Genomic DNA, 22,516 nt, shown 5'->3' with positions numbered 1-22,516 from the left:
GAGTAGCAGTAAATGGGTACTTTTAAGAATGGCAGGCAGTGACTAGTGGGGTACCGCAAGGTTCTGTGCTGGGGCCCCAGCTGTTTACATTGTACATTAATGATTTAGACGAGGGGATTAAATGTAGTATCTCCAAATTTGCGGATGACACTAAGTTGGGTGGCAGTGTGAGCTGCGAGGAGGATGCTATGAGGCTGCAGAGTGACTTGGATAGGTTAGGTGAGTGGGCAAATGCATGGCAGATGAAGTATAATGTGGATAAATGTGAGGTTATCCACTTTGGTGGTAAAAACAGAGAGACAGACTATTATCTGAATGGTGACAGATTAGGAAAAGGGGAGGTGCAACGAGACCTGGGTGTCATGGTACATCAGTCATTGAAGGTTGGCATGCAGGTACAGCAGGCAGTTAAGAAAGCAAATGGCATGTTGGCCTTCATAGCGAGAGGATTTGAGTACAGGGGCAGGGAGGTGTTGTTACAGTTGTACAGGGCCTTGGTGAGGCCACACCTGGAGTATTGTGTACAGTTTTGGTCTCCTAACTTGAGGAAGGACATTCTTGCTATTGAGGGAGTGCAGCGAAGATTCACCATACTGATTCCCGGGATGGTGAGACTGACCTATCAAGAAAGACTGGATCAACTGGGCTTGTATTCACTGGAGTTCAGAAGAATGAGAGGGGACCTCATAGAAACGTTTAAAATTCTGACGGGTTTAGACAGGTTAGATGCAGGAAGAATATTCCCAATGTTGGGGAAGTCCAGAACCAGGGGTCACAGTCAAAGGATAAGGGGTAAGCCATTTAGGACCGAGATGAGGAGAAACTTCTTCACCCAGAGAGTGGTGAACCTGTGGAATTCTCTACCACAGAAAGTAGTTGAGGCCAATTCACTAAATATATTTAAAAGGGAGTTAGATGAAGTCCTTACTACTAGGGGGATCAAGGGGTATGGCGAGAAAGCAGGAAGGGGGTACTGAAGTTGCATGTTCAGCCATGAACTCATTGAATGGCGGTGCAGGCTAGAAGGGCTGAATGACCTACTCCTGCACCTATTTTCTATGTTTCTATGTTTCTATGTAACAACTCTTCTGTGGATTTTTTATGATTAAATACTACTCAACAGGCCTGGTGACATTCCATCCTAACTTGATTGGAACTTTGTTCATAAATCTATTTGGACTCGCTGGCAGGAATCCTGGAGCACATATCCTGTGTATGGAATTTCCCTTGCCGGGAGAAATCTTGATGTGTCACCATTGGGTCTGCAATTAGCATATTATAGGTTCCACTAAATCTCATTGGGCCCTGGGATTCCCAGGTGTCGGTAGGGATGTTGCACTTTAACAAGGAGGCTTTGAGAGTGTCCTTGAAAGGTTTCCTCTGCCCGCCTGGGGATCGCTTGCCGTGTAAGAGTCCCAATAATCTGCCAGCTCACAAGCCATTCAAATCTTTTTTCTAGTGATTAGGAGATAACACTCAGGATTTTCGTCCACCCAATCGAGAAACCCAGTAAAAAAAAACTTACACTGACATAATCATGTTCTAATAACAATAAAAGGTAAAACATGTACTGAGGAGTCCAGAGGAAGCCCCTGCAGTGGTAGTCATTAGGGCAGCACTGGAGGCCGCATCGCCTCCATTCGGTGACCTGTTCTTAAACTGATGATTTTGTTGCAGGTTTGGGCTTTCCATCCAAGAGGTTCCTTTCCTAGCCCTCCTGATTTCGACGCCTAAAGGCACTGCACTTCATACAATGCTCCAATTGTAACCCAGCTATAAATTATCAGAATTCACATTTGAATAGCCACTGCAGATCATACACTTTACTGGATTGAAAATAATCCTGTTAATGAAGAATAAATGTTAACCTCAATGTGTAATTTCATCTATAATGTGAATGCTCTGTAATTCAAAGAATACTTATATTTCCAAGGTTTTCCCTTAGCTTTCTGAAATCCAACAGTCAGGAGCTCCTCTATTCCTGGCCAAAGTGTCACATTTACAGGCATCACAGATGAAGAGTACATATTTATAGTCAGGAAGTCAAATTTGATGTCATACTGCATATGTGGGCAGGCATTAACCACTGCCAGAACAATGCCTGAAGTATACTGTCGTTTGATGAGGTACAGACAAGACGCGTGAATTAAGCTGAAGTTAGTCGCAGTCCAAGAAACTGATGAGTTCAAAATATTCTTCCAATATGAAATTGATGCATCATGGCCATTTTCTAAATCACAAATGCATAATCTTAAATCAACATCACGATCAGCACAACCCTCATAAGGGCTGTATGGAGTCATACGGTCAAATCCTACTAAAGTCATTGCAGCATCTACCTGAGAACTGAAGTCTATGACCACTAAGTATTTTTCTTCATAGTGATCTGTACTTTCTGAAGCTTTTACATAAAGGTCAAGTTTCACAATGGTCTCATTTATGTGTTCTTCGCGAATTTTCACATTGTCAAATCTAAGGCCAATTAATCTTTGACAGACTCTGTAGCTTTTGTAAGAGTGTTTTGCAGTTATCTGTTGTTGGACGATTTCATGGTTCATCTGACCAAGTGCAAATTCAGCAAATAATGCAAAACTAGAATCACTTAGTGCTGGTTTTTCAAAGTCTTGGCATATGCAAAGGTTTGGAGGAATCCTGGGAATACTGTTGCAGGTCCTACTTGGGGAAATTGGGCTCAGTAACCCATCTGCATTCATTCCATATTTCAAAACTTTCCCTTTCATATCCTCAACAAGTGGTAATAAACCTTGTAAAGTATGATGAATATCGAGGAGGCTGATCAACCTGTGCTGGTTTGTATGCAAGGATCGAATCTTCTTTTCACCCAGTAAAATGGCTGCTGTGTCTGGGACAATCATAAATAGTGTGGTGTGGAATAGCTCAACCTGAGATTCTGTGGTCATCGAAACAAACCGCCCGTAATTATTGCCATGATCTGAAAGAATGAAGGTCACAGTGTTTTGTTGATCAGCTAAGAACGATACATGTTTGGCTAGATCTTCATCCACTTGTTTTAACCTGAGGCCTGTATCTTCGTGATTGGAGTCCAACATGAGGAAACTGAACAGAGGCTTTTGCAGAAAAGAGAAACGAGTGATAACGTATTCAATATACTGTAGGAGGTAGGCATGTTGATGGATACCATTGTAACATATAGCAGCAGGTCCATGGAACATATCCTTCACCCCATTTTCTTGAAGAATATCACAGCTAGAGTATGAAACATCCACCCTGTCAATTCCACTTCTTTTGGTTGCTTCCAAGAACAACTTTAATCTTTCAGAAAATGGTGCCTTTTTCTTAAGAGCTCTCAGCTCTTTCACCAAACCCCAATCCCACTTCCAACACAGGTCCTCCAAATATAACATTTCATATCCAAATTCTTTAAAACGTCCAAGTGTCTTGTTGAGATCCACAGCCTTTGGTGGTAACACAAATGAACTAAATGGTTTAAGTGGATTGAATGACTCACCAGCAAACAGAGCTTGGAGAGACTCAAACGTTCTACTTTTTATACCTTGAACCAACTCAAAGTCAAACACGTGTCCAGATTTAAACACGTTAGTGTTCAGATTTATGAACGTATTAATAGTTTTTGGCAGAATTCTATAAAAATGATGCCTGGACACAGAGTCCAAGAGTAGAATATTCACATTCAGTGTAGGTTCATTTGTTAATTTATCAGAATTGGCATCTGCACGCAACACAGGAGGCAGAATAAGAAGCTGCGACATCTTTCTTCCATCATGGCTGAGGCAACGTATAAAGCAGTAACCATGGTGATAGGTCCTCCAATCTATTAGCAGTTCTTGATTAATAAACACCATGGCTTCCACTGTGGATTTAAACTTCTTCCATTGATTAACACCCACGTCTTCACTGTACAATCCTATCACTACAGAGGATGACGCACTGCACAGATCATGGCGACAGGTCGCTTGAGGTTTTTCTGGATTGTATTTCTTACAGAAAGCAACAACAAAAAAATGTAAAGCACAAGAATTAGAAATGTAAAGCACAAGAATTAGAATTGCCACAACAAAGCATCAAGCAGTGAGCAATTGAGCCATGCAGCCCAGAAACATCACACGTTTGATTCCCATTTTGTGCTTAATTAGCTGATCTCAGCTGAACTGTGGTTAGGATGGAACAATTCATCTAAGCGCCCCACATTAGGGAGTTTAAAATTAGCCACTGTTCCCATTCCTTATCAGTATCCATTGACCCATGATAGGAGTGCATGTATGTGGATGTCAAACTGAGGACAAGATCAGGGCCGCACTGTGATGCCCCTGTAGCCGAATAGTGAACACTCACTTTCAAGGTTAATGCATGAAGAATGACCACTTGAGTGAAAACAATACCCCAGCAAGATGTCAATCATTTTAGGAGATGCGGAACAAACAAGGGGGGAGCAAATTGGTGGAAAATAAGTGAGGGGGGGAAAAAAAAAATCACAAATCTTAAACTATTATACTAAATAATCTATAAAGATATTTTATGAGAAAAACTATTTTTTTCCTTTGATTTCCTATCCTTAAGGCAGTAATTCAAATTGGAGTACGGTTTTATGGGAATCAGCAGCCCAAATAGACACTTTTCATGTATAAGGCTGCAAGTGAGCATGGCAGGATCAATCCTGTACTCTCTCCAACATCCACATACACTCACTTCCCAACAGGCTTCACGGAATAGCAATGAGGAGAGGTGGGGTGGAGTGGGTGGAGTGGGGGTGGGGGGAAGAGAGAGGGGAAACTCTGACTGGTGGTTCCCTCTCCAGCCTGAAAATTATTGTACCCTCTCATTAATGTCCTGGCTAAGATCAGCACAGATCAAGGACTAAACGTGGGACCTGAGGGTTTTGTGGCTCAGTGCTTATGGTATAGTGGACGCAGCAGTGCTGTAGTCCCTCACTGTTGGGAAAGCTGCACACACATTCTGTGCTTTTTAGCTGAATAGTGTAGGTGGTTGAAGAGATCATTTGCAGCCAAAAGGTGGCCAGTTTCAAGAATCTGCGTGGTCTGCAATTCAAACGTGTCCTCTTCGACCAGCAGAAGCAAACACTGATGCAAATTTTATATTGAAATCAAGATTTATTGTATGATCTCCGAACTCCTTTTTTCCCAGAACCTCAAAAGGTGAACTCCTTCCTTCCTTCCTTCCCTCAGTCTCTCCTCCTGTGATCTTCATTTAAAATCTCATGTTTGGCAAAATCACAGAATTTTACAGTACAGAAGTAGGCGATTCAGCCCATAGTGCCTGTGCTAGCAATCCACTGAGTCCCACTTCTGAGCCCTATTGTCACCTAACCACGAATTTAGCTACTCGTCTCTTTCACTATTTCCAATCTTAGATGTCCTGTACTATAGACCATTGCTTTTCAACTTAATTTCTCAATTTAAAAAAATTTAATCCAAACTTGACTATTCATCCTATCAGTCCTCCTGCACAGATATTCTTTTCAAACAACATTTCTTGTGGATGCACCTGTAGGGAGTTGAAATACTTGATTAAAAATACATACCTTAATCTCACAAATCACATTCGACAACTGGTACGAACAGTTAGCAGGTCTTTTATCAGCAAACAACTCCTTCATGATGCGGCAAGAACCCGGTACAAAATCTGCTCGCTGACATGCTACCTCCTCCTGAGGTCTCCCTTTGTTTGAGTGCAGCCTGAAAACTGGGCAGGTGTCATCATACTGGTAAGTTTTCAGCCTGGTACTGACTGTGCTAAGGGTTGCTTTGTACTATAAAGAATACAGAATACCACAAGTTAAATGCAAGCATTGAATAAACTTTAATGTTTCAGTAGCAATTTTTAAAAATTAATTCTTCTTACAACCCCTCCCCATCCCTAAATTCGACCCTCAGGAGAGGCAGTCTAGCAAACAACCAAAGTCGTTGATCAGTTTGGCAGAAAACATGCTGAAACATACAAGCATGCTAATTTCATTAGTTTTCCCTCCCAATCAGCAAATTCAATCAAGACTGCAAACTCACTGGCTCACAGCATACTGAGTAAATATTAATAAAGATTTGGGGTTGCAAGTTGAGACTTCAGTGCTCTCGCGCAGGTAAGTCCAAACATGTGCTCTCAAGCTCTGGCAATCTGACTCTCGAAGCTCTGCAAATGCAGATTGATTTAAACTTTTTATTTTTTATTTGCTGGTTTGTCCCATTTGAATTATGTGGGCTTCAAGTTTTGGAGGGGACTGCTGTGAGCATTGTTGCCTTATTGATGAATAAATCCTAAAATCACAAAACGAAGATCTGTCAGCCTCACCTGTTATATATGCAATTTAAAGGGAACAAGGATTTAGACGTCATTGCCTGGAATTTTCACATGGGTTCTCCCAATCGTCCGCCGAAGTTTTAGTAGGAAATTGACGGATACTCTGGAGATACAACGTAAACAGCTGTTTACATTGTTTCTCCAGGGTTTAGAAACATAGAAATTTACAGCACAGAAGGTCATTGCAGCCCATCGTGTCCGCGCCGGCCGACAAAGACCCGCACGGCCCTTGGTCAGCAGCCCTGAAGGTTACATATAACCTATGAACAATGAACAATGGTGGAAAGGTAAAGAGCACCCAGCCCAACCAGCCCGCCTCAAACAACTGCGACACCCCTTAGACTGAAACATTCTACACTCCACCCCAACCGGAGCCATGTGATCTCCTGGGGGAGGCAAAAACCAGATTAAAAACTCAGGCCAATTTAGGCAGAAAAGAAATCTGGGAAACATAGAAACATAGAAAATAGGTGCAGGAGTAGGCCATTCGGCCCTTCTAGCCTGCACCGCCATTCATAGAAACATAGAAAATAGGTGCAGGAGCAGGCCATTCAGCCCTTCTAGCCTGCACCGCCATTCAATGAGTTCATGGCTGAACATGAAACTTCAGTACCCCCTTCCTGCTTTCTCGCCATAACCCTTGATCCCCCGAGTAGTAAGGACTTCATCTAACTCCCTTTTGAATATATTTAGTGAATTGGCCTCAACTACTTTCTGTGGTAGAGAATTCCACAGGTTCACCACTCTCTGGGTGAAGAAGTTTCTCCTCATCTCGGTCCTAAATGGCTTACCCCTTATCCTCAGACTGTGACCCCTGGTTCTGGACTTCCCCAACATTGGGAACATTCTTTCTGCATCTAACCTGTCTAAACCCGTCAGAATTTTAAACGTTTCTATGAGGTCCCCTCTCATTCTTCTGAACTCCAGTGAATACAATCCCAATTGATCCAATCTTTCTTGATAGGTCAGTCCCGCCATCCCGGGAATCAGTCTGGTGAACCTTCGCTGCACTCCCTCAATAGCAAGAATGTCCTTCCTCAAGTTAGGAGACCAAAACTGTACACAATACTCCAGGTGTGGCCTCACCAAGGCCCTGTACAACTGTAGCAACACCTCCCTGCCCCTGTATTCAAATCCCCTCGCTATGAAGGCCAACATGCCATTTGCTTTCTTAACCGCCTGCTGTACCTGCATGCCAACCTTCAATGACTGATGTACCATGACACCCAGGTCTCGTTGCACCTTCCCTTTTCCTAATCTGTCACCATTCAGATAATAGTCTGTCTCTCTGTTTTTACCACCAAAGTGGATAACCTCACATTTATCCACATTATACTTCATCTGCCATGCATTTGCCCACTCACCTAACCTATCCAAGTCACTCTGCAGCCTAATAGCATCCTCCTCGCAGCTCACACTGCCACCCAACTTAGTATCATCCGCAAATTTGGAGATACTGCATTTAATCCCCTCGTCTAAATCATTAATGTACAATGTAAACAGCTGGGGCCCCAGCACAGAACCTTGCGGCACTCCACTAGTCACTGCCTGCCATTCTGAAAAGTACCCGTTTACTCCTACTCTTTGCTTCCTGTCTGACAACCAGTTCTCAATCCACGTCAGCACACTACCCCCAATCCCATGTGCTTTAACTTTGCACATTAATCTCTTGTGTGGGACCTTGTCGAAAGCCTTCTGAAAGTCCAAATATACCACATCAACTGGTTCTCCCTTGTCCACTTTACTGGAAACATCCTCAAAAAATTCCAGAAGATTTGTCAAGCATGATTTCCCTTTCACAAATCCATGCTGACTTGGACCTATCATGTCACCATTTTCCAGATGCACTGCTATGACATCCTTAATAATTGATTCCATCACTTTACCCACTACTGAGGTCAGGCTGACCGGTCTATAATTCCCTGTTTTCTCTCTCCCTCCTTTTTTAAAAAGTGGGGTTACATTGGCTACCCTCCACTCCATAGGAACTGATCCAGAGTCAATGGAATGTTGGAAAATGACTGTCAATGCATCTGCTATTTCCAAGGCCACCTCCTTAAGTACTCTAGGATGCAGTCCATCAGGCCCTGGGGATTTATCGGCCTTCAATCCCATCAATTTCCCCAACACAATTTCCCGACTAATAAAGATTTCCCTCAGTTCCTCTTCCTTACTAGACCCTCTGACCCCTTTTATATCCGGAAGGTTGTTTGTATCCTCCTTAGTGAATACCGAACCAAAGTACTTGTTCAATTGATCCGCCATTTCTTTGCTCCCCGTTATGACTTCCCCTGATTCTGACTGCAGGGGACCTACGTTTGTCTTCACCAACCTTTTTCTCTTTACATACCTATAGAAACTTTTGCAATCCGCCTTAATGTTCCCTGCAAGCTTCTTCTCGTACTCCATTTTCCCTGTCCTAATCAAACCCTTTGTCCTCCTCTGCTGAGTTCTAAATTTCTCCCAGTCCCCAGGTTCGCTGCTATTTCTGGCCAATTTGTATGCCACTTCCTTGGCTTTAATACTATCCCTGATTTCCCTAGATAGCCACGGTTGAGCCACCTTCCCCTTTTTATTTTTACGCCAGACAGGAATGTACAATTGTTGTACTTCATCCATGCGGTCTCTAAATGTCTGCCATTGCCCATCCACAGTCAACCCCCTAAGTATCATTCGCCAATCTATCCTAGCCAATTCACGCCTCATACCTTCAAAGTTACCCTTCTTTAAGTTCTGGACCATGGTCTCTGAAATTACTGTTTCATTCTCCATCCTAATGCAGAATTCCACCATATTATGGTCACTCTTCCCCAAGGGGCCTCGCACAATGAGATTGCTAATTAATCCTCTCTCATTACACAACACCCAGTCTAAGATGGCCTCCCCCCTAGTTGGTTCCTCAACATATTGGTCTAGAAAACCATCCCTTATGCACTCCAGGAAATCCTCCTCCACCGTATTGCTTCCAGTTTGGCTAGCCCAATCTATGTGCATATTAAAGTCACCCATTATAACTGCTGCACCTTTATTGCATGCACCCCTAATTTCCTGTTTGATGCCCTCCCCAACATCCCTATTACTGTTTGGAGGTCTGTACACAACTCCTACTAACGTTTTTTGCCCTTTGGTGTTCTGCAGCTCTACCCATATAGATTCCACATCATCCAAGCTAATGTCTTTCCTAACTATTGCATTAATCTCCTCTTTAACCAGCAATGCTACCCCACCTCCTTTTCCTTTTATTCTATCCTTCCTGAATGTTGAATACCCCTGAATGTTGAGTTCCCAGCCCTGATCATCCTGGAGCCACGTCTCCGTAATCCCAATCACATCATATTTGTTAACATCTATTTGCACAATTAATTCATCCACCTTATTGCGGATACTCCTTGCATTAAGACACAAAGCCTTCAGGCTTGTTTTATTAACACCCTTTGTCCTTTTAGAATTTTGCTGTACAGTGGCCCTTTTTGTTCTTTGCCTTGGGTTTCTCTGCCCTCCACTTTTCCTCATCTCCTTTCTGTCTTTTGCTTTTGGCTCCTTTTTGTTTCCCTCTGTCTCCCTGCATTGGTTCCCATCCCCCTGCCATATTAGTTTAAATCCTCCCCAACAGCACTAGCAAACACTCCCCCTAGGACATTGGTTCCAGTCCTGCCCAGGTGCAGACCGTCCGGTTTGTACTGGTCCCACCTCCCCCAGAACCGGTCCCAATGCCCCAGGAATTTGAATCCCTCCCTGCTGCACCACTGCTCAAGCCACGTATTCATCTGCGCTATCCTGCGATTCCTACTCTGACTATCACGTGGCACTGGTAGCAATCCCGAGATTACTACTTTTGAGGTCCTACTTTTTAATTTAGCTCCTAGCTCCTTAAATTCGTTTCGTAGGACCTCATCCCTTTTTTTGCCTATGTCGTTGGTACCAATGTGCACCACGACAACTGGCTGTTCTCCCTCCCATTTCAGAATGTCCTGCACCCGCTCCGAGACATCCTTGACCCTTGCACCAGGGAGGCAACATACCATCCTGGAGTCTCGGTTGCGGCCGCAGAAACGCCTATCTATTCCCCTCACAATTGAATCCCCTATCACTATCGCTCTCCCACTCTTTTTCTTGCCCTCCTGTGCAGCAGAGCCAGCCACGGTGCCATGAACTTGGCTGCTGCTGCCCTCCCCTGATGAGTCATTCCCCTCAACAGTACCCAAAGCGGTGTATCTGTTTTGCAGGGGGATGACCGCAGGGGACCCCTGCACTACCTTCCTTGCTCTACTCTTCCTGCTGGTCTTCCATTCCCTATCTGGCTGTGGACCCTTTCCCTGCGGTAAGACCAACTCACTACACGTGATACTCACGTCATTCTCAGCATCGTGGATGCTCCAGAGTAAATCCACCCTCAGCTCCAATTCCGTAACGCGGACCGTCAGGAGCTGGAGGTGGACACACTTCCCGCACACGTAGTCGTCAGGGACACCGGAAGTGTCCCTGAGTTCCCACATGGTACAGGAGGAGCATAACACCCGACCGAGCTCTCCTGCCATGTCTTAACCCTTAGATACACTTAAACTGGTAATAACAATGTTAAAAGTTACTGACCAATATAAGAAGAAAAAGAAAAACTACTCACCAATCACCAGCCAATCACTTACCCCCTAGGCTGTGACGTCACCTTTGTTTTTTTGCCTTCTCCCTGTAGCTGCACCGGTACGCCTCTCGCCGACCCCGGACTCGCGCTGCTCCGAGCTCCCGCCTCCTCGACTGACTGCTCGAACTGCCCGACTCCCGCTGGCCTTTATAGGCCTCTCGCCGACCCCGGACTCGCGCTGCTCCGAGCTCCCGCCTCCTCGACTGACTGCTCGAACTGCTCGACTCCCGCTGGCCTTTATAGGCCTCTCGCCGACCCCGGACTCGCACTGCTCCGAGCTCCCGCCTCCTCGACTGACTCCTCGACTGAATGAGTTCATGGCTGAACATTCAACTTCAGTACCCCATTCCTGCTTTCTCGCCATACCCCTTGATCCCCCTAGCAGTAAGGACCTCATCTAACTCCTTTTTGAATATATTTAGTGAATTGGCCTCAACAACTTTCTGTGGTAGAGAATTCCACAGGTTCACCACTCTCTGGGTGAAGAAGTTCCTCCGCATCTCGGTCCTAAATGGCTTACCCCTTATCCTTAGACTGTGACCCCTGGTTCTGGACTTCCCCAACATTGGGAACATTCTTCCTGCATCTAACCTGTCTAACCCCGTCAGAATTTTATATGTTTCTATGAGGTCCCCTCTCATTCTTCTGAACTCCAGTGAATACAAGCCCAGTTGATCCAGTCTTTCTTGATAGGTCAGTCCCGCCATCCCGGGAATCAGTCTGGTGAACCTTCGCTGCACTCCCTCAATAGCAAGAATGTCCTTCCTCAGGTTAGGAGACCAAAACTGTACACAATACTCCAGGTGTGGCCTCACCAATGCCCTGTACAACTGTAGCAACACCTCCCTGCCCCTGTACTCAAATCCCCTTGCTATGAAGGCCAACATGCCATTTGCTTTCTTAACCGCCTGCTGCACCTGCATGCCAACCTTCAATGACTGATGTACCATGACACCCAGGTCGCTTTGCACCTCCCCTTTTCCTAATCTGTCACCATTCAGATAATAGTCTGTCTCTCTGTTTTTACCACCAAAGTGGATAACCTCACATTTATCCACATTATACTTCATCTGCCATGCATTTGCCCACTCACCTAACCTATCCAAGTCGCTCTGCAGCCTCACAGCATCCTCCTCGCAGCTCACACTGCCACCCAACTTAGTGTCATCCGCAAATTTGGAGATACTACATTTAATCCCCTCATCTAAATCATTAATGTACAGTGTAAACAGCTGGGGCCCCAGCACAGAACCTTGCGGTACCCCACTAGTCACTGCCTGCCATTCTGAAAAGTACCCATTTACTCCTACTCTTTGCTTCCTGTCTGACAACCAGTTCTCAATCCATGTCAGTACACTACCCCCAATCCCATGTGCTCTAACTTTGCACATCAATCTCTTGTGTGGGACCTTGTCGAACGCCTTCTGAAAGTCCAAATATACCACATCAACTGGTTCTCCCTTGTCCACTCTACTGGAAACATCCTCAAAAAATTCCAGAAGATTTGTCAAGCATGATTTCCCTTTCACAAATCCATGCTGACTTGGACCTATCATGTCACCTCTTTCCAAATGCACTGCTATGACATCCTTAATAATTGATTCCATCATTTTACCCACTACCGATGTCAGGCTGACCGGTCTATAATTCCCTGTTTTCTCTCTCCCTCCTTTTTTAAAAAGTGGGGTTACATTGGCTACCCTCCACTCCATAGGAACTGATCCAGAGTCAATGGAATGTTGGAAAATGACTGTCAACGCATCCACTATTCCCAAGGCCACCTCCTTAAGTACTCTGGGATGCAGTCCATCAGGCCCTGGGGATTTATCGGCCTTCAATCCCATCAATTTCCCCAACACAATTTCCCGGCTAATAAGGATTTCCCTCAGTTCCTCCTCCTTACTAGACCCCCCGACCCCTTTTATAACCCCTCTCTGACCCATCCAGGCGATCGAAACTAGTCCAGGAGATCACCCTGGCCATATTCAATTCCCTGCAGTACTTACCATTATATCTGCGCCGGCCAATAAGAGGTTATCCAGTCCAATCCTAATTACCAGTTCTAGGTCCGTAACCCTACAGGTTACGGCACTTTAAGTGCCCATCCAACCATCTCTTAAAAGTGGTGAGGGTTTCTGCATCCACCAGTCTTCCAGGCAGTGAGTTCCAGATCCCCACAACCTTCTGTGAGATGATGTCCCCCCCCTCAAAATCCCTCTAAGCCTTCCACCAACCACCTTAAAACTATGCCCCCTCGTAATAGACCTCTCCACCAATGGAAATAGGCCCTTACTATCCACGATGTCCAGGCCCCGCAATATTTTGTACACCTCAATGAGGTCTCCTCTCAGCCTCCTCTGTTCCAATGAGAACAAACCAGCCTATCCAATCCTCATAACTAAGATTCTCCATTCCAGGCAGCATCCTCGTAAATCTCCTCTGCACCCTCTCTAATGCAATCACGTCCTTCCTATAATACGGTGACCAGAACTGCATGCAATACTCCAGCTGTGGCCAAACCAAAGTATTATACAATTTAAGCATAACCTCCCTGCTCTTATATTCTATGCCTTGGCCAATAAAGGCAAGCATTCCATGTGCCTTCTTAACCACCTTATCCACCTGGCCTGCTACTTTCAGAGATCTGTGGACAAGCACTCCAAGGTCCCTTTGTTCATCTACACTATTAAGTGGCCTACCGCTTAATGTGTATACCCTTTCCTTATTAGCCCTCCCAAAGTGCATAACCTCACACTTCTCTGAATTAAATTCCATTTGCCACTGCTCTGCCCACCTGACCAGTAGATTGATATCCTCCTGCAGCCCATGACTTTCCTCTTCATTATCAACCACACAGCCAATTTTAGTGTTGTCTGCAAACTTCTTAATCATACTCCCTACATTCAAATCTAAATCGTTGATATACACACAAAAAGCAAGGGACCCAGTACTGAGCCCTGTGGAACCCCACTGGAAACATCCTTCCAGTCACAAAAACATCCATCAACCATTACCCTTTGCATCCTACCTCCAAGCCAATTTTTGATCCAACTTGCCAATTTGCCCTGGATCCCACGGGTTTTAAACTTCATGACCAGTCTGCCATGTGGGACCTTATCAAAAGCTTTGCTAAAGTCCATATACACTACATCATACGCACTACCCTCATTAAATTTTTTGAGGAGGTAACCAAGAGGGTCAATCAGGTTAGTCAAACACTATCTTCCCTTAACAAATCCGTGCTGACTGCCCCTAATTAATCCTTGCCTTTCCAAATGTAGATTTATCCTGTCTTTCAGGATTTTTTCCAATAATTTTCCCACCAATGAGGTTAGACTGACAGGCCTGTAATTACTCGGCCTATCCCTTTCTCCCTTCTTAAACAAGAGTACTACATTTGCAGTCCTCCAATCTCCAGCACCATGCCCAAATCCAAAGAAAACTGGAAAATGATGGTCAAGGCCTCATTTCCTCTTTTACTTCACTGAGCAGCTGGGATGCATTTCATCCAGGCCTGGAGACTTATCTACTTTCAAAGCTGCTAAACCTTTAATACTTCCTCTCTCACTATATTTATTTCATCCAGAATATTACACTCCTCCTCGATAGCAGTATCTGCATTACCCCTTTCCTTTGTGAAAACAGATGCAAAGTATTCGTTAAGAACCTTACCAACATCTTCAGCCTCCACACAAAGATTACCCTCATGGTCTCTAATAGGCCCTACCCTTTCTTTAGTTAGCCTCTTAGGGTTTTCCTTAATTTTACTAGCCAATAATTTTTTGTGCTCTCTCTTAGCATTCCTAATATCCTTTTTAATTCTGCCTCTTAACTTTCTATATTCCTCTAAAGGTTCTATAGTATTTAGCCGTTGGTATATGACATAAGCGTCCCTTTTTTTCTTTATCCTCCCCTGTAAGTCCCTAGACATACAGGGGGCTCTAGAATTATATTCCCACCCTTTTTCTTTAAGGGCACATGTTTGGCATGAGCCTTCCGGATCTCCTCCTTGAATGCCTCCCACTGTTCCGACACTGATTTACCCACAAGTAGCTGTTTCGACACTGATTTACCCACAAGTAGCTGTTTCCAGTCCACTGTGGCCAAATCACTCCTTAACTTAGCAAAATTAGCTTTGCCCCAATTCGGGACTTTTATTCCAGGCCTATCCTTGTCCTTATCTATAACCAACTTTAATCTGACTGAATTATGGTCACTGGCACTCTCACTAATACCCCTTTAACCTGGCCAGCTTCATTCTCCAAAACTAAATCCAAAACTGCCCCCTCTCGTGTTGGGCTTGCTACATATTAACTAAAAAAGTTCTCTTGAATGCATTTCAAGAATTCTGCACCCTCTATACCCTTCACACTATATTTGTTCCAATCAATATTTGGATAGTTAAAATCCCCTAGTATTACTACCCTATGGTTTTTGGACTTCACAGCAATTTGCCTACAGGTTTGCTCCTCTATCTCCCTCCCACTGTTTGGGGGTCTATAATACATGCCCAGCAATGTGATCGCCCCTTTTTTATTTTTCAATTCGTCCCATATGGCCTCATTTGCTCATTTGACGATCCCTCCAACATATCATCTCTCCTCACCGCTGTAATAGTTTCTTTAATCAGCACTGTGACCCCCCACCCACCCTCCGTCTTATCTAAAAATCCTGTCACCAGGAATATTGATCTGCCAAGCCTGCCCCTCTTTCAGCCATATTTCTGTAATGGTTATAATGTCATACTCCCAAGTATCTACCTGTGCTCTTAGCTCATCCGCCTTATTCACTATACTCCTTGCATTAAAGTATATACCATTTAGCACAGGAAGACCTCCTTGCTTACTACTTACTAAGCCTTGTTTCCTCTGTCTTACAGATTCGCTTTCTAGATTCTTGCTATCCAATTTCTGCTTAACTTTCTTCCCTATTGAATGTGTTCAGGTTCCCATCCCCCTGCCAAGCTAGTTTAAACACTCCCCAAGAGCACTAGCCAAACTCCCCGTGAGGATATTGGTCCCGGTGCTGTTGAGGTGCAACCAGGATTGTACAGGTCTCATCTCTCCCAGAAGCGGTCCTAATGCCTCAAGAATTTAAAGCCCTCCCTCCTATACCAACTGTCCAGCCACATGTTCATCCTCTCTATCCTTCTATTCTTATACTCATTAGCACATGGCACCAGTAGTAACCAGGAGATTACTACCTTTGAAGTCAGAGGCACCATCCCCCTCACCGATACTCAGAAGTGAATATCGGTTTGAAAACGAGATGGACTCATGGCAGGACTCCTGCACCAGCTGCCAAGCATTCTTACTTCATCTGGTGGTCACCCACTACCCCTCTGCCTGTACGCTTTTAAACTGCGGGGTGACCACCTCCTGAAATGTGCTATCAACGTAGCTCTCAGCCTCGCGGATGCACTGTATTGACTCCAGTTGCTGCTTCAGTTCCGAAACGCGGAGCTCTAGTAGTTGAAGCTGCACACATGGTTGTCTAGGCCGCGCAAAGCATCCAGGACTTCCCACATGCCGCAGGATGTGCATTCCACGGGACTGAGCTGCCCTGCAGGAGTATGGCAGGAGGTCACAAGAACCCTCTGAAAATTCTATTCCTTCCCTATGTGTCTCCTTCTGGGGTCCATGGTAATGAAGACAAAAAATGGGAACACCGCTGCTCTAGTGGATCATCCTTTAACATTTGTTAGCATTTACTCTTCTGCTTCCTTCTCTAATCTGTGATTTACAAAGACACTTTCCCTGGTTCCCAGCAGTTACGTACAATTATTTACAATTAATACTAATTATTGAAATGTTTATGGTGTTTCTGCTTATCATGTTATAGTAAATAATTCTGCACTGAGGTCCATTTTGAACAAATGTTTTAAATGTCTTAAGTTCCAAATGCAATCGCAGTTCTGATCACAATGTGTGGAACTTAAAAAAGAATGCTGCTCCTGAGCACCGTTCTTTGAGCTCTGCTAGAAAGTGTATGTGCATGGATATTACGTGAAGACAACACCAACTTGCATTTATATAGCGCATTTAACGTAGCAAAACGTCCCAAGGTGCTTCACAGGAACGTTATCAGACAAGATTTGACATCGACCCACTTTATGAGATATTTTGGCAGGTGACCAAAAGCAAGGTCAAAGAGGTAGGTTTTAAGGAGTGACTTAAAGGAGGAGAGGTAGAGAAGCAGAGAAGTTTAGGGTGGAAATTCCGCAGCTTAGGGCCTAGGCAGTTGAATGCATGGCCACCAATGGTGGAGCGAAGGAAATCGGGGATATGCAAAGAGGTCAGAATTAGAGGAGCGCAGAGATCTCGAACAGAATCACTCATGAAAAACTGTCAGTTGGGTGAGGGACCACAGCACTGCCTGTGTTCACAAAACTGTAAGCAGCATTTTTCAGCAACTTTGAGAGATGGGGAGAAAACACAATGTTTGGAAAAATTATGCTAATTTACCCTAAATGCTGCCACTGCTATTTCAGAGATAAAGTATTTGAAAATCCACCCCTCTGAACTTTAAAAAAAAAATTAAATGTACACATTTTACAACTGGAAAAGTTAATTATTCTTACCAGAGTTCACTTTGTCTGCAAAAAATATAATTAGCTTTCTCTTAAATGTCTAAGAATTCCAGTTATTTTAATAAAATGCTGAATTTTTCAATTTTCCAAAATGATCAATTTACCGACTATCTGTTCCACCTGTGACAGAGACTGTGGTTCTCGTATTGGACTGTACAGCCATCTAAGAACTCATACTAAGAGTGGAAGCAAGTCTTCCTCAATCCCGAGGGACTGCCTATGATGATGAATTTTATGTTACTGTTTTAAACCATATTTTTAAAACGTGTGAAATCATGTTTATCATTTTCTTGGGATGAGGAATATAATATCCTGCTCATCAAATGAGATGCCTCAGCGTTGGAAATTGAATCCTAGTAATATACCTCAACAGACTATACCAAGCCAAATGATCTGCAAAATTATACCATGACACTGCCAGAGGAAAAACTTTTGTTGTGTCAGTCTGAACTGGAGGCAAACCAAAATATCAGAAGGTCAAAGAACAGTGGCCCTGAAATTCCGGCCTCCCTGGGTCTGTACGGAGTTTCTACGGACCTGGGAAGGCATCGGAAAAACTGGTTTTCAGCACACAATGCGCATGGTGCTTGACAGATCTCACGCATATCGGGAGTGCGGACATTTGCACAGGCAAGATTGCGGTATTTATCCATATCTTGCCCAGCAAATGTCCTCAAAATTCTTGCGCCTGATAAAAGCAGGCGCATAGTCTACTTATTACAGGCGTAAGAGTTTAAAAACATACAAAAATATAATTAAATAAAATTTTTAAAAACACATTATTTTTTAAAACCCTGCCCACTACGTTACATTTATTTTTAACCATAATTTTAAAAGCTTTTTAAAAACTCGGAAAAAAAAATTTTCTCTCAGATATTTATTAACTTTAATTTCAATTAATTTTAATTATGTGAGGTGTGTTTTTTAGTTTTTATTACATGTGTTTAGTGTCTTTGTTTTTTTTTCTCATTAATAGCAATAAGAACTCGTAGATACGGAGTTCTCATTGCTATTAATGGGAAAGCTGTGGAATACAGTACCTGATTGGTTAAGCAGTCACACGTGACTGCACCTTCTGCGTGGGAATCTGGAGGACGGGAGCGTGCTTCGCAGCACGGGAAGAGAAGGCCTCCCCACCGGAATCGCAGGCTCTTCCCGGACCACCAGGTAAATTCGTAGAAATGTTTTGGGTCGGAGGCAATTGCCCACGGGAAGCCTCCGACTGGAATTTCAGGGCCATAGTTTCAGTTCATTGTATCTTCCAAACATATGTACAAAAATAATCAAAGTCAAGTAATGAGCTGATTATTCAGAAAATGCCTTAGTGATATTTTGCTCCCTCTGTTGCTTTGTAGTGGTATTACCATCAGCAAACTTATCAGTGCAACAGTTGTCAATTCAGGTTGGATCTCTTGGTCCGGCACCCTCGGGACCTGACCGGTGCCGAAACAGAGAATTTTCTGGACCACGGGAGATCATGCCTAGCCTAATCTTATTTGTACCTGTCGACAGCGCCTGGGCTCCTGTACGTGTATGCTGGCAGCTTGTGGGCGGCTCCCTCAGCACCCGCGCACACACTCACTAGCTGACAGCCACTCCCAGCACTGGCTTAACGCTGGTTTGGTGCTCTCTTTTTTTGTACGGAGTGTTTCCACACAACGACTAATTGCTGTGCAGTGGCTTTCTGCATAGCACATGCGCAGAACGCTTACGGGTCGTTGCCCACAACAGCGTATAAACCCTCCTCTCCCTCAGGCCCAAACCATGAATGTTTCCGGACCAGAGAGTCCTGGACCAGAGAGGTCCAACCTGTAATTACTTACATAATTCTCATTACATACACACAGCTCCAATCTCTTCAAAGTATGGTGGGATGGTAAGTAAACACCAAGCAAGGGAGGAGGTTCAAGAAGAAGGTGGTTCAAGAGGCAGTAAATGCACAGATGAAGAGGAGAAGCCTAAGGATATTTTTGAAGGCAGGAAAAGAGCTGGCACTAAGGTTCTATACTGGAGGTCAGCACCCCATCACACCTGCCCTCATTAAGTTCCACTAGTTTCCTGTGCCCACGAGAGTCAACTAATATTCTCATCCTCCTCATCTTCAAATTCCTCCATGGATTCTCCCTACCCACACCCCCTGCTTCTAGTCTTGCGTCTCTACACATATCTGAAGGTCCTCCAACATTGGCCTACTTCTCACATTCTGATAGTATTCTGGATATTTTTGTATTCTTGAGAGTTGTGAAAGGGGGAAAACTGACAAAGAAAGCATTGAGCTGCAAGGTCAAGCATAGATTCGAATTTTGGCAGTGGGAGGGGGATGTAAACGCAGAGCAGGCATTGTTGAGGTGAACGAAAGTGGGTTTGGTAACAGATCAGATGAAGTAGAGGAAATCGAGCTCAGGGTCAAGCAATAATCCAGGACACTGCACCTCTGGGCTCAACCTGAAGTGGTAGCTGGATGGGATGGTGGGGCCGATGGTTTAAAGACAGCCAGTGGGTTTGTGGGTGTGCATGGAAGCTAAAGATGATGGCATCAGCTTTGCTTACATTAAGTCAGAATAGGTTTTGTCTCATCCAGCTCAATTCCAGAGAGGCAGTTGCAATAACTGTGGGGTCAGTGGAGGTGTTGGCAAGGCATAACATGTGAAAGATGAATCAACGCTTCCAGATAATAACATTATGCAATAAACAAAAAAAAGAGTGGAGCCAGGGATAGAACCCTGAATACATCTTGTAGACAAAGAAGAAAACCTTGTGAGCAATGAGCTGATTGTTCAGAAGCTGCCTTCGTGATATTTTGCTCCCTCTGTTGTTTTGTAGTGTATTACAATCAGCAAACTCATCACTGCATCAGTTGTCAATAATTACTTTCATACCATTAATATCTACAATGCGAGGGATAGGAGTGGAAGCAGGAGAGAACATTGCCATGGAGGTGACTGTGAAGGGCAGACATTTGAAGAAAACGGAATGAGCCACATATGATTTTGATTAATGCGGAGAGAATTTGGAAAATTAGTTTAAGCCAAGCACTGAAGTGGGGTAATGTAGCATGTTCATTATTTTTGTACCAATATATATAGATAAGTTGTACAGGTTGAACTAAGTGAATTAATTTGTAGGTTCACCCGCTGTAAAATAAAGCAGATTATCATTCGTATCAAAGCTCATCTGACCAGGTGTTCACTTCAAGAAATGCACATGCAGAAGACAGGGATATCCCAATCCAGATTAAAAGAGGATACTATTGTTGCATCCCGAGGCTACACAATTGTGCATGTAGTTATGGGACAGTGTGAGTCAACTCCCATAAAAGTAAGATGCTCAGACCACTTAGGGAGCTACTGATGCCACTGTACCTGTCTAAGACTGACCTGAATTCGTAACAAATGCATTTACTATAATATTCATAATGAGTCATTGCTTGGTGAAGAATTTATAGTGTGATGCTTAACTAACTTCATAGATGCCAATTTGCTACAGCAGAGGAATATGAAGCGTGAAGGAGAGAAATACTTACATTTTTAATGCCTCATCACATCTCTCAGAAATTCTCAAAATGTTTCACAACCAATGAATTACTTTGAAGTGATATAGATAAATATTGAGTATCCATTAGATGTACTTCTTTAAAAAATATTCATGATGAGATAACATATGAATAATGCAACCCATATCCCAGGTAGCTCCAGTACTTACGATAGTCATGTTGTCCATATACGCATGGCCAGATATACGATGTGTTGGAGTGGGTACCTCATTTAAAAAAAACTGCAAGCAAACCTGCACAAGAGAGAACAAGGTTGTATATAAATCAAAGAGAAACAACATTGATGGGCCAATGTGTTACTACTTTTATTCTGTTAAAACATATTAACGTGGGAATGGCATACATTCAGGAGTAATTACAAGACAGAAATTTCATTTAGGTTTATTAAATGACTTCATGTAAGGGATTTGAACACCATTTGGAACCTCAAATGAAACTACTGTAGTAATAATTCCCATATATATCCACCTATTAGTGGGTAACATAAAAGGGAACCCAAAATCTTTTATGAACATATAAATAGTAAAAGGATCGCCAAAGGAAGGGTGGGGCAAATTAGGGACCAAAGAGGAGAGCTTCCCTAAAGAAGCAGATGCTGCCAATGCCACAGTAAAGGAGGAGGTAGTAGATAAATTAGATAGCCTAAACAAAGGCAAGTACTTAAAAGGTTGGCAATCCTCAAAGTAGAAAAGTCACTAGGTCCAGATGGGATGTATGCTAAGTTGTTGAGTTGTTGGAAATCCCAAGGAAACCAATACTGAATCAGGGGCAGGGACTCAATAAAATTAACATAAGTAAAATAACAATAATGAAAAAAATAATGGCACTAAAGAGTGACAAATCCCTAGGACCAGATGGTTTCCATCCCAAGGTTTTAAAGGAAGTAGGTGAGCACTGTCAAGTATTCTACATGGCTACTGTTGGTACCATCACAAGGTGTGCCACCAAAGGGCACAGCAGTGGGAGACTTGTAGGTTACCTGTACAGGTGCGCCTGGCCTAGTATAAAAAGCAGGCCACCAGGTGTGATCCTCACTCTGGAGTTAACAAATAAAGGACTAAGGTCACTACAGTTCAAGTACAATACATTGCCTCGTGGAGTCATAATTAGAGCATCCAAGGACACAACAATTGGCGACGAGATTACAAACTTTCATGCAAAAATGGCTACCTTTGGTACGTTGCAGCAGTTCGCCGATGGTGATAATTGGGACGCTTTTGTGGAGAGGCTCGACCATTTCTTCACAGCAAACGACCTGGCAGGCGATGATCCAGCCACACTGGCTGATAAGCGCAGAGCTGTCCTGCTCACCAGTTGTGGGCCCACTGTCCATGGCCTCATCAGGGACTTGCTGGCACCAGCGAAGACAACAAGGAGCTCGTAACCCTGATCCATGAGTAACTCAAGCTCAAAGAGA

At 43.8% G+C, this 22,516-nt stretch overlaps 1 protein-coding gene across 1 annotated transcript in view; it reads right to left on the bottom strand.

Moving 5' to 3' along the window:
- Nucleotides 1-359: 359 nt before the first annotated feature.
- Nucleotides 360-22,516, bottom strand: part of LOC139233285 (uncharacterized) — a 47,166-nt gene continuing 25,009 nt past the window's right edge. Inside the window, exons 2-4 of the mRNA XM_070863888.1 lie at nt 21,249-21,332; nt 5,543-5,770; nt 360-3,980 (exon numbers count right to left, since the gene is read on the bottom strand). Coding sequence (XP_070719989.1) covers nt 1,887-3,980; nt 5,543-5,770; nt 21,249-21,332 — 2,406 coding nt within the window. The 3' untranslated portion in view covers nt 360-1,886. The remainder of the gene's footprint in view (nt 3,981-5,542; nt 5,771-21,248; nt 21,333-22,516) is intronic.

This window comes from Pristiophorus japonicus, chromosome 2 (genome assembly GCF_044704955.1).
Source record: "Pristiophorus japonicus isolate sPriJap1 chromosome 2, sPriJap1.hap1, whole genome shotgun sequence".
In the NCBI taxonomy this organism is placed as follows: Eukaryota; Metazoa; Chordata; class Chondrichthyes; family Pristiophoridae; genus Pristiophorus; species Pristiophorus japonicus.
The sequence above is the reverse complement of the archived record's forward strand: the minus strand, read 5'-3'. Positions and strand labels throughout refer to the sequence as shown.